General features: G+C 39.8%; 1 protein-coding gene across 1 annotated transcript in view; it reads right to left on the bottom strand.

The window, feature by feature from the left end:
• The window catches only part of plch1 (phospholipase C, eta 1), a 42,824-nt gene that overhangs the window by 4,920 nt on the left and 23,240 nt on the right, over positions 1-14,664 (bottom strand). The window contains exons 11-20 of the mRNA XM_061216470.1: positions 11,820-11,981; positions 9,380-9,448; positions 8,467-8,561; positions 6,410-6,507; positions 5,878-6,057; positions 4,839-4,946; positions 3,076-3,200; positions 2,643-2,727; positions 1,664-1,810; positions 876-955 (exon numbers count right to left, since the gene is read on the bottom strand). Of these exons, the coding sequence (XP_061072454.1) occupies positions 876-955; positions 1,664-1,810; positions 2,643-2,727; positions 3,076-3,200; positions 4,839-4,946; positions 5,878-6,057; positions 6,410-6,507; positions 8,467-8,561; positions 9,380-9,448; positions 11,820-11,981 (1,149 nt within the window). The remainder of the gene's footprint in view (positions 1-875; positions 956-1,663; positions 1,811-2,642; positions 2,728-3,075; positions 3,201-4,838; positions 4,947-5,877; positions 6,058-6,409; positions 6,508-8,466; positions 8,562-9,379; positions 9,449-11,819; positions 11,982-14,664) is intronic.

Below are 14,664 nucleotides of genomic sequence, written 5' to 3'. Positions count from 1 at the left end.
GTGTACGAGTAATATATAGTTATTTTGATATTACTCTATACAGTGAAAATTCTGATCATACAAAAGGAGCATGGCACAGAAAATTGAGCAAACCACCACAGACTTTTTCAAATGAAAGAAATATGTTAAATAATAAAGCTGAATAATTATTTTCATTCAGTTCACTTTTGTTCACTGGTATGAGACACAAGAATGAGAAGCAGGTACATAATGGTAGATGGCCAGTAGATGGTGCTATCACCTTTATGTTCATTTCATGTATAAAGAACACTGTATGTCCAGATATTTCCATTCTCTACAGTTCCATAAAGATGGCAAAAAACTAAAACATAAAATTAATAGACATAATTAATCACAAACTTGTGCAAAGAATGCACAGGAGCCATAAACATGCTGGAACAGAACTCACATTCACAGCAATAAGCATGCAGACACCATGTAGCACATATAATACCTTATTAGCTCCTAGAAAGTGCATAATGGTATAGCTGGGGTTGAGGACTAGGGGACTCCACTGGAATGCAAAAAGGATGCAGTGTTTTGATAAACTAGACCAAAAATCATGAAAATCTTTACTTAAATGAATTGCAACAAAAAAAATCTTCACAATTCAACTTATACGGTATCCACAGTACTGGAACTGGCTTCTGTTTGACAGGATTTCAATTAGTTAATGATGGCACTTATACCATAGCCTAAATGCCATTAAGGTCTCATTGAATGGCTTATCTCCTCTGTAAGCATCTGTTAGTTTAGCTCTATACGATTCCAGAGCACAGCCAAAACTTCACCCCCACAGCTGCACTGGGGTCCACAGCACTTTCCACTTTGTGAAGTCAGACTGTGGCAGAATGGGTGGAGAGGTGATCACACACCTTGCCATAGATGTCATGCACTGCGATGTGCACAAAGATGGAGGCCTCAGTCAATCCCTCCAGGTAAACATGTCTATAACCTGCAGGATGAGTAAGAGCAGGCAGAGAAGGGGAGGGGGATGGTAGGCAGGAGAGTGAGAAACAGGAAGAGAAAAATAAGTGTGAGAGGAGGGAGTAAAGAGAGAAATTGAGATGTGCGTTCATGAATGGTAACAAATAGCAGACTGGTTGGAGGCTTATGATACAAACAGCAGACTGGCTTACGATACATCCAAATTAGAACAAGTAAAATAATTTCCCATTCCGAAAGAGAAGCACTTATTGACTGAGAAAAGGAGCACTGAATCCTGTGCTCTGTTGCTTTGAGAACACATTGGAGACATCTGGGATGTTCCAGCTTGTTTGACCTAGTCTTGCCTCACAGATGCTTTGCTAGTAGAGGTTTGTTAAACATTCACAGTAGGGGTGAAGTGTGAGATGGCCTCCTTGGATATTTTCTGGAGAAAGTAGGACCAGTTGGAATGTTTTCCAGATCATATTGAGAGCTAGGGAGCCCGCACTAAGTATATCAGCCCTGACAAATCTTTCCTCCAAGTGGCATTAGTGAGAACATGCTGCACAATCCAGTATGGGAGTGACATCACATATGAATCTAATGTGCTTTGGACCAACCATAGGTCATGATTGCCACAGATGTTATATCAAGTTGTTATTTATAATGGGGGCTGCCCTGCAATCAGCAAAAGGTAAGAAGGTGACAGACAGTAGAGCCACTGACACGCACTGACCTGGCATCAAGCTGCTGAAGGCCACCGTCCTCTGGCCAACAAAGTCTCGGCCAATTGGATCATGGTCCCAGACCAGGAAGCGCACCAGCGCCAACTCTGCCATGTGCAGGTTGAAAGAGAGAGTCTCTTCCCACACTGGGTTAAACCCTGAGACACACCCACATACACAAATGCAGACAGAGACAAACAGACTTGGTTACATCATGGGTTAAACCTACAAACTGCAGGGTGAATTCAGCTCAGCGTATACATACAGTACTGTGCAGAAGTCTTAGGCACCCTAGACTTTATATATATATATATATATATATATATATATATATATATATATATATATATGTTTACTTCTTTGTGTGTGTGTTAGTATAAAATAACACATTTGAGATTTCCAAATATTCATTTTCCAAAAGATTTAATTTTACAGAGACATTTTTGTATTTAATTTTAAAAAGTTACATATTACTGGAAGCAACTGACTACTTTTTACATAAAAAATTGATCAAGGCTGTCTGAGATCAGAAGCAGGGAGCCAACCAAAGTCTGCAGAAGAACTGTGGCAAGTTCTCCAACATGCTTGGAACAACCTCCCTGCTGATTGTCTTATAGAGCTACAGGACAGCGTTGGCTATCTCAGAGAAGTGATGCAGTTTTAACGGCGAAGGGTGGTCACAAAAAATATAGATTTGATTCAGTTTTTAACTATTCTGTCAAATTACTAAAATGTAATGTAAAATGTATATTAAGTTTATTGAGGACCTTTCATTGAATCATTTTTTAAAGAATCTTATCTGTACAGAATGTTATACAGGTGCCTAAGACTTTTGCACAGTACTGTATATATGGCACATAGGAATATAAACAAGAGCATATGACCATGCAGATGCGCAGGAATGCATAGGTATGTGTACACACAGATTTACACAGTTCACAAATATATAGACAAATGTACGTACAGCACAGATAGACTAATAATGCTTACCATTGTCATCCACCACTCTAGTCTGTTCTTTGCAGCAGTCAACAGGCAGACCAATGATTTCCACCTCCACAAAAGGATCAATAATCTGAAGGGAACAGGGATTTTCCCACAATGTAATCAAACACCACTCCAAGACAGCAGTCAATAAAAGCATTTAAGATGATTGCTGCGTGCGGAAGAGAAAAGTCTCCAAAATTAAAATTCAACTGGTCCTTTGGCAAACATTTTGCATTAGGATCTCATTCTCTAATGGGAAATTAATTTATTCTCCACTGCAGATTAGCTGCAAAAACAGATGGGCCCCTGGTGCATTGTGGGTAACAGCCTAGTTGTTGAACCTAGCTGGGAGAGAGAGGGTGAGAGAGGGTTCCAGTGGCACATGCTGGGTGGCAGATGGGGCCCCTGGACGGATGCTGAGTCATTCTGAACCTACCTCTCCTCGGTCCCCCAGCATAGAGTCTGGGGGCTTGGGTAGCTGCTGACCACTGATTATCTTCAGCAACAGCTGCTTCTTGGGGTACGCAGGGAAGGGATCATCACAGAACGGGTTGAAGGAACCTACAAAGGCATGATCTTCAGGATGCACTTTTCATGGAGCAACAAAGCCATACCTTCCACACATCAGTATATCTATGTTCTCTGTAGTAGATAATCAAGCATGTCCAAGAGGTGCTGTAATGTACATGTGTTCAATATAACACAATTGCATTTCCCCACTTACAGTGCCCTCCATAATGCTTGGGACAAAGACCCATTATGCCTGATTTTCCACAATATTAGATTTGGAATCACACAATTAACATGTGGTTAAAATGCACATTCTCAGGGATAATACAACTTTTTCTGAATAATTCTTTCCAATTTTTCCCTTTTTTCTCCCAATTTGGTCGCAACTAAAAAAAAACGTATATATATTTTATCTTTCAAATATTGGTTGACAGGATTGAGGGATAATTTCATAATAATAATTGTTAATCGGTTGCCAATCAACAGTCTGAAGCCTTAGGATTTTGGTCAGCTTTCAATTATATCAAACCCAGGCTACAATGCTGCAGTCTACTCAGCATGAGGCCATGACCGGCTTACGGAACACATTAAGGTCTAACTGTAATAACTGTATTGTGGCTGCTATCTGGGTTTATGACTATTATGCACTAATAGTGTCTCCAGACAAGGTTTATCTCCTGGGGGGAGACAAAAAAACAGGTTTATCTCCTGTTTTGCACAAAAAATGTCTAAAATATTATTTAATGAAAATAATTATTTCATTAATGTCACATATATCCAAAATATATGCCACATTTTCTCCAATATCTATCTATCTATCTATCTATCTATCTATCTATCTACTATAAAATAAAGTCAAGGAAGCCATTATGAGGCTGAGAAATAAGAAAAAAAACATAGCTAGATACATAGGCCAAACAATCGGCTTACCAAAATAAACTGTTTGGAACATCATTAAAAAGAAAGGCAGTAATCACAAAGGAACTGGTAGGTCAAGGAAAAGCTATACACTGAAAGACTGAAGAATTCTTGCCATAATGCAGAAACATCTGACTGATAGATCAAAAACTCTTCAGGAAGCAGGTGTGGATGTGTCAGTGACTACTGTCTGCAGAGAACTTCAGAGGCAAGATGAAAACTGCTAGTTATTTTGGTAAATCTATTGTTTGGCCTATGTGTCAGGTTTTTTTGCCTCATAATTGTGACTTTCATTGGCACAACTTTAGCCCTTGCGTTGACAAATACCAATAATAGACTCAAAAGGAAATCAAAAGCCTAGAATCAAGACTAGATTCAGAAAGCCGTCTCATGCCGGCATTAAGTGATTGAACAGGCCTGACACGGAAACACCATTTAGCCAAATTATTATGACACCCTGAAATGGGGGAACTATGTATAAAATGTGCTGTAATATCCACACAATGAAACCAAGATGTATAAAAATAATTGCTAATAAAAGCTGAAAATCTGAAATGAACCACATTGTGAATTGTTTGACCACAAATCTAAAATTGTGGAGTACAGAGACAAATTTATGGAGCTCACAATATATTTACCTATACTATACTATATATTATATGACAAATATCAATATTCAATTGGAAACAAATGTCAAAGAAATAAAAAATACTATTAATTGAAATAGACATACAGGCATATGGTTTTCAGAGGGAGCGTGGGGATCTGTACCTTTACACATGGGCTGGGGCTTGAGGATGTATCCACAGTTACCATTCGCCAAAAACTTGGCCCTGTTCAACTGCATCATACGCCCCTCAGTCTGGTAATTCAGCGCCACTGAGGAAACCCAATGCAAAATTTCAGAAAAAAAATCGCAAGGATTATAAAATCAGATGGGAGCAGAGCAGCTGTTCATTGCAACTCAGGTTCGGGAACATTTCTTACGTTCACAGCCGAGCAGAAGAAAAAACTGCATTTTCTCCGTCAGGCCGCATTTTCACTGACTAAGGGAACCATGGGGATTGGGGCAATTTCATGGCAATTAGTTCCTCAATCGATCAAGATGCTGCTGAGAATGACATTTTTTCCCCCAGCAGGTTTGTCCCTCTTTTGGCATGCCCAGATGGTGCTGGTGACATGGGCCATATGGGTGGCAGGGGGACCTGACACAATCACCTTGTCAGATATCCAGCTGTCGGTGCAGAGCCAAGGAATGTCACACTGTGACTGCATTATTACACACAGAGGAAGGAGCTCACTGCGAGTTATAGGGGTGACTGGGGCTGGGGTGTGGTAGAGCAGACAGATAACAGGCAGGTTTATTTACACCCCTCACCTAATCCTGCTAAAGAGCAAACTCCAAAGCAATGAGTCCAAACTCCCTACGGTTCTTAACCACATTTCAAAGTCAAACTAGCCCAAGGGAAGTGCAAAACACCTCCTTCTCTGGATCAACAGTAAAAGAGAAATGTTTCAGAATCTTACATTGCCTGTGGAGAATTAATAGTAACACTAATGCAACATTGAACGTTGATGAAAAAATGTGTACATGTAATTGTTTCGCATTTAAAATGCATGCATAAATGCGTGTCACGGGAATGTGTACATGCACTGTACATGTGTGCCGTGAGATTTGTGTGCATATGTGTGCGTGCACTCAGATGCATGAATATTCGCATGCACTTATCATGCATCTGTGTGTACGTGCGAATGTGTGCATGCTTCAGAAAGAACACATGGGCGAGCACATGCAACGGGGAGAACTCACCCAGTTGGCAGCCTACATTCCAGTAGACCTGGGGGTTAAAGTTACTGGAATCAATGCGGTAGGCAGAAGGGTAGATGCGGGAGAGCTGCCTCTGGTTGAAGGAGATGAGGCGCTCCGCTCTGTGGTGAACAAGATGCTGTGCGCGATTTTCACTAAAGGACAGAACATTCCCTGGAGTACCTGACACAAGACAATAGCAGCAGATAATAGAGTGGGAGAGAGAAAAAATGGGAGAGAAGGGGAGTGAGAGAGAGAGATGATACTTTAGAAACACTTATAATTGCCAAGTCATGCAAATAAAGCGCAAATTGAATTTGAGAAGGAGGTGCGCAGACAGTGAGAGAGAAGGAGAAAGGGGAAATGTGACAGAGATAACAAGAGAGGGAGGGAGTGCAGAAAAAGACTAAAAAAAGGTTAAGGAAACATCAAGAGAGGGAGTGATGAGAATGTGTCACCTGAGAGAAAAGGAAGGAATGGAGGAATGTGATAACAGAGAAAACTGTGGAAAGCAAAAGAGTACATGAAGGCTTACTCTCTTCCAGGCATTCTTGGGAGACCACAGAGTTGGTGAACACAACCAGGTCTGAGAGGTCTCTACTCAGCTTAATGGTCTTTCTCCGTCTACAACCCCTAGAGCAAGCATGTGAGAGTGAGAGAGTGAGAGAAAGAGAGAGAGAAAGAGAGAGACCACTCAATTCCACAATTCCAAACACTGCACCCGTGCAATACTAATGCAAATGGTAAGATAATAGATAATACAAATCCAAAATATTTAATTAAGCAGGCCGTATTCTAATTTAGCTATTAATAGAATCCTTTATATGGCTAGCCTTCTGTACTATAAAGTTCAGCACTCAGAACCTCTAATTAAGAGCCCAATCAAAAATAATATCACTCTCACTGCAGATCACCTGAAGTGGGAACAGGTTGGAATTCCTCACTTTTGTTAACTGTTGGGGACTTTTCATCCAATATCAAAACCCTTTGGCTCTGAAAGGCACCAGGACACTTCAAAGCACTAAGCTCCAACAGGAGACATTCCATCTGAGTGACTATTGTATTTCATTTATCTCATGGCAGGCACTGCAAAGTTCTTCACTGAAGGCTAACTGAGTTTGACGTTCCCTTAGCATACGGATAACAGGATAACACCTCTCTGAAGGTGGAGGTTCATTAGCATGAATGCCACTCTGATTAATTTTCTCCTCAACTGGCTATAAAAATGGCTAAATTTCACATTAATGACAACACTTCTGCAGCCAGTAGACTTTCTACTGGCTATAGAATATAGAAACACACATATAATAACAGGCCATTCATACACATGTATATGCAGAGGCCAGCAAAACACATAAATAAATCATATATACAGTAGATAGACAGGTTAGTGGGGCATGAATACAAACATGCACACAGGTACGCACACACACCACTTTGAAACCAATACCACCTGATAATCTCAAGCATGGACACAAGTCCTCACAACACCGTGCTGTTTAGACGAGGATCCAGACAAGGCCATGCTGCCCCATGTAACAATTTTCTCACCCCATCATTCACTAACAACCCTGAGTGACCTCCATACATGACATCCTCATCTCCGCACAAACTATAGGGGCTTTTTTTAATATACACCCAAAATATTAATAATTTTTGTGGGTTAGGAAGAAAGTCCCCCCCCCTTCCCCATCGAGATCCTGTCATACTGCATTTCCTTTCACCAACATATGACCTAAAGGCTCCAAAGATCTGCTTCCAGCTGCCGCCCACGCCCAGCACACAGACCCATTCTTGGTCCCAGATGGCAAATCCAGGGATGGAAGAACATCTGGGTCTGCACAGCCCAGGATAGCAGTCAGCAACAGGCTGAGCTGCTAGGACCCCACCATTACTCTGTAGTACAATAATCCAAGCTAAAAGCATATTCTTTAGCTTTCCCTGCTGTATACAGAATGTGAGTGCCACAGTTCAGCTGCTGCCAAGGGCCCTAAAATATATATCACTTTGATACAGGCACAAATGTATCACCGTGAAGCTATTAAACTCTCACTGTCAACACTTTACTACATTTCAGCCTGCATGTTCATTCTCCCCATTTAAGGATGCTGTCTAGATCCAATGGTACCACTTCTACCTGGGAAATACTATTACAATTGTTAATAGTATTCATTATTCTGTATTTTTTTGCTGTTCTCTATGTAATGCTGAGGCAGGATAGGTGAGCCAGTATGTGCACATTACATTTATAACTTTGCATTAATTTAGCAGGCACTCCAGAGAATTAAAATAAGTGCATTCAGCTGATTAATAAGCAATAGTGCCATTCCTGTCAAACAACATTCCCATTCCTAGTACTCGTGGCTAACTATGTTAAGCAAATTCAAAATAAATACAGATTATATCCATAACAAGTCATAAGAGAGAATCTATTACCCATATCCATAAAAATACCATAATCTGAATTAGAACAAAAGGCAGGAGGTAATGAGGTGCAGATGGAAGTGGAACCAAGGCACAGTCTGAATAGGTGGGTCTTCGGTCTGTGCCAGAAGACAGCCAATAGTCGATTCTGCTGTCCTGACCACACACCTAACAAACTGCCCTGTGTCTTTTCCAGATGTTTCCTGCAGTCCTTCCTCGTCCGTATCCAAGCTCTGAGACTTGAACCTTGATTTGGAGTGTCTCTGCCAAGAAATAAAGCGTAAAACACACACACAAACACACACAACTGAAACACAAAGTGATGCCTTTGAGACAGGGTCCTCAATATAAAAAAGTATTCAAAAGATCTTCCAGAGTAAACAGTCTCTTTGAGAAAATAAGTGAGTACCAAGATCTCCATCAGGATCCCAAAGTCCCTGAAAAACTGTATCATTGTGCTTCCGTGACCCTTGGCATGTGCTTCTTTGACAGGCTCAGTGTTTTCAATGTGTATGGACCCATGCAGTCATATATGGTAAATGCGGTGCTACTAAGATGCAGGCTGGCATGTTGTGTGTGTGTGTGTGTGTGAAGTGGGTTGTGCCTAGTGGAGGTGCTATCAGGTCTTTCTCATGAAAGCCAGCGGGGAAAAGGGAAGGGAAACAAGCATGTAATTATAGGCCTTCAACTGTATGCCATCATAGGAGACTGAAGAGAAAGTAAGACTGGAAGAAAACAAAGAAAAGTGAGGAGACTGGAGGAATACAGAGAAGAGAACATAGGAGATGAAGACAAAGGAATGACTAGAGGAAGATGGAAGAGTACACTAGCAGTGAAAACTACCAGAGAAAAACTCAAAGTAAAGGGCAAAATGTTGACAAACTTTTTTCCTTTTATCTTTGCATGGCAACCCTATTATTATCTATATTTATCTATGCACACTTCCTGCAGTAGAACAACAAGCTAACCCAGCAGGGATCCTGAGACCGGTGCGTGGGCATATGGCATGCTTGGGAGCCACTGGTTTTGGGCAGAGGGGCTGAACTCATGTATGAATAAACAGGCATGTGGAGACTCCCACCTTGTACTTTAGGTTGCTGATGAAGGAGCGGCTTTGGGACTTCTTTAACCCCTCTTTGACATTGGAGTTCTTCAAACAAAGCACAGACACCACTGTCAGATAATGCCAATTCAGATATCACATTATTATGACTGCTCCTTACTCTGTCACAGCCAGCATGTGAACAGCCTATATCAGCCTAGATGCTGAAGAGAAAAATACAAATTAAAAGTTCAGGCTTAGAAAAGGTAAAGTTTGAGACTGACAGAGACTGACAACAAACCTGAAAGGCAATAGTCAAGTCCAGCACAGACCTGAGAATTTATGCTTTGTCTTTAAGGGATACCCTATCAACGAATCAGTTATGAGTTATTTTTGTCACCAGGTTGGCTATAACCGGACTACTTGCATGAATTAGGAATGCATTGCATAGTAGTGTATGTTGCCCACATTGATATTTGTTGGATCTAGCTCTCGATCTGTTTTCATTAGCAAGGTTATAGGAAATTGATCACCACCCACATGATATGTCTCAGCCAATCGGAATGCCCCATTTGCCCTTGGGGGGTGTCGGTTATTTTTCAGTGCTGTGGTATAATTTGTGATAAAATCTTTGTGCAGCAACATGTGTGCTGCAACAAAGGACCTTTTCATAAGAAAAATAGGTAGGAACACAAAAGCCATTTTCATTGCCTCATAAAACATGTATGGCATCTGAAGCATTAACAAATTCTGATCATCTGTTTTATTTCCCTCCCCTTTATATTACCCACAGCCATTTGATTTTAACAGCAGAACATCACTAAGAACAGCCCAAAGTGCTATTAAATCTTTTATCCTAACTAACAGCTGCCATTTGCCTCTCTTCCCTGCAACACCTACCTTCCCAGCTCCCTATTAAGAATCATTTTAATCTGTATACCTAATGTTGCATTATCAGTCTTTGTTTTATGTTCAAATGCTTTACAGTATGTTTTATGCTTGCGTAGTCCTTATCCCTGCATCACCAATGTCTTGTACTTAAACAGGGCACTTAACTTGAGTTCAGATAATAGTCATCTGTGCAAATATACAATATCCCAGAATTGTAGGTACATTAACAAATACAAAATAAAAAAGATATACATTCATAAATGTGAGCACACAGGCAGCTAGCAGTGTGGGTTCACAATGTAGCAGAAATAATCAGCTATTTTCCACAATCTTGTGTGGGCAAACAATACCAGTCAAAGGTTTGGACACACCTTGCCTTTTTCTGATTTTTCTTATCGTGTCATTTTCTCTATTTGTAATCAAACAATTAATACGTGGGCAAAGTGCACATTCTCAGCATTTTTAATAAAGGGTATTTTTGTACATATTGGTTTCACCATATAGTAATTGCAGTACTTTTCATACATAGTCGCGCATTTCAATATTTGAGAGAAATTAACATAATGTCAAATTGTATTTGCATATTGTTTGCATGCCATGACTTCCTGAAGTCTGTGACCTATCAACACCTATCACCAGAGTGGATATCATATATTGTTGTACAAGTGATATAAAAATCTCTTTGCATTTGAATGGATCTCTATGGGAACTGGGGAGTGAGACTAGTAAATTACCAAGCTGTAAATTACGCCAAAACAGTACAGAATAATTTTCATCCGATGAGCCGCAAACCATCACGCTGCTGCCAGATATGCTGTAGATCCTACAAGAGACATTTCTCCTGATTTTTCCTGTTGAACTGAGTGGAAGAATTATGTATAAAATGTATTATGTATATGTATAAAAAGTGCCGTAATTATACATGGTAAAATCACAATGTATAAAAAATGGCTTAATAAAAGCTGAGAATCTACACTTTGACCACATATGAATTGTTTAATTACCAACAGTGGAAATAAAACATTACTCAAAAAAGGCAGAAAAAGGCAAGGTGTGCACGAACGTTTGACTGGTACTGTATGTCCGGGAAATTGAGAGATTGCGACATGGCGCGCCCCGGCACCCCATCCCCTTCCATTTAGACGTGTCTAATAAGAACACAAGCCAGCCACAGACAGACCCTGAGGAGTCCAGAATGACAATGTAATTTGCTGGATGGCGTTTTGCCTTCACATCGCTCAGAGAGGGATGTGAAGAGCTAGAGTGTCACTTGCTTGACAGGACTTAGGCTCTCATTTCAGTCATTATTCAGAACGGATATCATTGAAAGGGGGGGGGGGGGGGGGGGATTTTCCGTACCTAATATATGCTGCATTTCTAATAAGGAAAAAGTGGGTACATTAATCTTTCATTAAGAAAAATAATTGAGGGAAACATGGGTTATTAAAATGAAAAAAAAACTGCATCATGAACTATAAATGAGCATAATCTTTTAAATTCCTAATATTTTAAAATTCGTAATGCTCTTAAAATGAGGCTGAGGGTTAGTGGTTTCTTCTCAGGCCTGCAGATGAGATTGCACCTGTACCTGTTTGAGGTTCATATTCAGGCCCTCGTGGGTTGCACGTAGCAGAGCACGGATGGAGAAGCTGTCTGTGTCCTCCTTGTCACCGATCTGGGACTCCTTCACCAGTGAGTCCAGCTTCTTCCGGATGTACGACTCCACTTGGTACTGGCTGGGACCATTGCTCTAAGAATTGAAAAGGACGAGCGAAATTTCTAACAAGAGGCAAGATTGGGAAAAGCTCAGAACCTCTGTTGCCTTTTGCTACACAACCAACAACCTGTAATCTCACCCCTGCGAGGGCTGTCCTTTGGAGATTTAGATTTAATTTTAAATAGAAAGGTGTGAATTGTGGGACCTTATATACACAGATGTGAGCCTTTCTAAACAATGTCCAATCAAGTAAATTTGCCAGAGGTGTATAAAGTTCAAGACAAATCTGAAGGATAATTAAAGCAAACAAGATGCACCTGACCACAATTTGGAGTGCCACAGCAAAGGGTACATACTTGCGTATGTAAATGAGAGATTTCAGTTTTCGATTTTTCATAGAAAACATTTTCACTTTGTCTTTGTGGGTTATTGAGATAGGAAGATTGATAGGAAACAATTGTATCCATTTAAAATCTACAACACAAAGTGTGCAAAAAGTGAAGCGGTCTAAATACTTTCTGAACCCACTGTATAGTAATATCCCTTTTTTTGTTCAAGTGGATTTTCTTTCCAATATCATATTTTTAAGAGCAGATATCTGTCTAAATGTCTATATGTTGATGAAAACAGTGATTATTTTTGCCCCCAAATACATCATCAACTAATGTAATAGATCAACTATTCAGCTTCAATTTCTGGTCTGTCAGTTTCATGATGGAACCCGGCCATACTACAATATATTTTAAATTGTCATATTTATTTGTCACATTTCATATCATGTCCTTTTAAATCATGCATCAAGGTAAAATATAAACTGTTAATTGCCATTTACTAATGACTGCACAGAGATGATTGCTGAATATTAATTACATTAACAACAAACACCACTCATATGTGGTTAAGCATCAGCACAGAATTTAAATGAGCAAAACTATTTCTGGTTCCACCCTTGTCAAATCACCTTGCTGTTTGGGGAAAAAATAACCAGTGTTTAAATCAGTACAAATCTAGATGTATTAAATTATATCATTGCTGAGCTATTTGATGAATTAGCTGCATGCATCCAGGCAGTGCTGCTCTTGAAGTGGAGATTAGCATATATTACATTTGGCAACAAGACAGGGTTTGGAAAAGAACATATGCAGAATTCCATGACATGCTTCACAGAGGAGAAAAAGAGGGAGGAGAAAAAACATCTCATCCTTTCACTCGCTGAATATATGCCCCTCTTAATTTGTTTAGTGAATGTAAATTCAGCAGACGGTTCAGAACAGAGGGGACAGGTTTGAGTTTTTTGGGAGGAAATGGGGCATGATGGAGGACAAGTGTGGTGTGTAAAATAGTAGGAGGGATTTTGTGGGTGATTTTTCCAACAGATCCAAGATGGCCGACAGGAATGCTGGTTGCTGATGGATATGGCAGTTTTGGGGGAGGGGAGAATGTTTCAAAAAGAAGCAAGAGGGAGGCAGGGAGAAATATTTTCAAGGAGAAGTTGGGTATTTAAAAAATATCATACTAGTGGTTTCCTCTATTCTATAATTTGATACCAGTGGTAAACTAAACTAGTCCATTTGACATATTTTACACTCTTATTGTTATTATTGTTTTTATTATTATTATTATTATTGTTATTATTATAATAATAATAATGATTATTATTCGGGGTCCAAGGAGTACAGATGTAATTTTGTCCTGTTTTTTATTTTTTCCTCCAGTTCGACCGCTTATATCTCCCAAATGGTCTGGTGAAGTCTTGAAACTTGGTAGGGAACTATAAAGTTGTGATCTATTAGAATATGGCACCAATTGGCCTTGTGGCATAGTTGAGGAGTTGGGAGCATGCTTAAAAATTGTAAAAAGCTTTTGAACTGTTTGTCCTAGAAACATGGGACCAAGACCGTTAGATATTATAGGGCCACTGTTTAGAATTTCCTGAAATAAACTAAAAACTTTCTTCTAATGAATGTACATCTGATTGATGTCAGATTTGATGGCTATCATCTATGGACTAGTCCCTTCCTAAATTGCGATACAATAGTTGATACACCAAAAAATGGCTGAATGGAAAGCTAATGAATTTGAAATTTGAATGTCAATTCAGTCAACAGCTTGAAAAATGTGGCTACCATGAATAAATTGGTCACTGTTAGCCTGGAAAAAAATTATGCCATTTGGAATATTACATTACATTAATGGCATTTTGGCAGACTTATCCAGAGTGACTTACAGTTGATGAAAGTAAGCAGGAGACAATCCTTCCCTGGAGCAATGCACAGTTAAGGGCCTTGCTCAAGGGCCCAACGGCTGTGTGGATCTTATGATGGCTAAACCGGGATTCAAACCACTGACCTTGCGGGTCTCAGTCATGTACCTTAACCACTACGCTACAGGTCGCCCTGGAACAAGAACAGTTGAATCAAATGGTGAAGGAAAGTTGTGTTATCTAAATTGTGAGGTTTCTAAGTTGAAAGATGGTGAAATGAGCCATATTCTTGTTTGAAATTTAGCATGCTAAGTCAGAATTGTAAGTCATAGCTGCGCAAGGGGGCACTAGAGGGTGGTATAGCTCCTTCATTGGTTTGGCCTTCATCGCTTTCTGCAGCATTGCACTGCCTGCTTGGACCTATGTATCTATTTATTATTTATTATTATTATAAATAAGACTTAAGCAGCTATGTATATCATATTTATGTGGTATAACAATTTATTTTAGTTT

Source organism: Conger conger, chromosome 13, assembly GCF_963514075.1.
Source record: "Conger conger chromosome 13, fConCon1.1, whole genome shotgun sequence".
Classification (NCBI taxonomy): Eukaryota; Metazoa; Chordata; class Actinopteri; order Anguilliformes; family Congridae; genus Conger; species Conger conger.
Note: the sequence above shows the minus strand (reverse complement) of the source record. Positions and strands in the feature narration are given on the sequence as shown.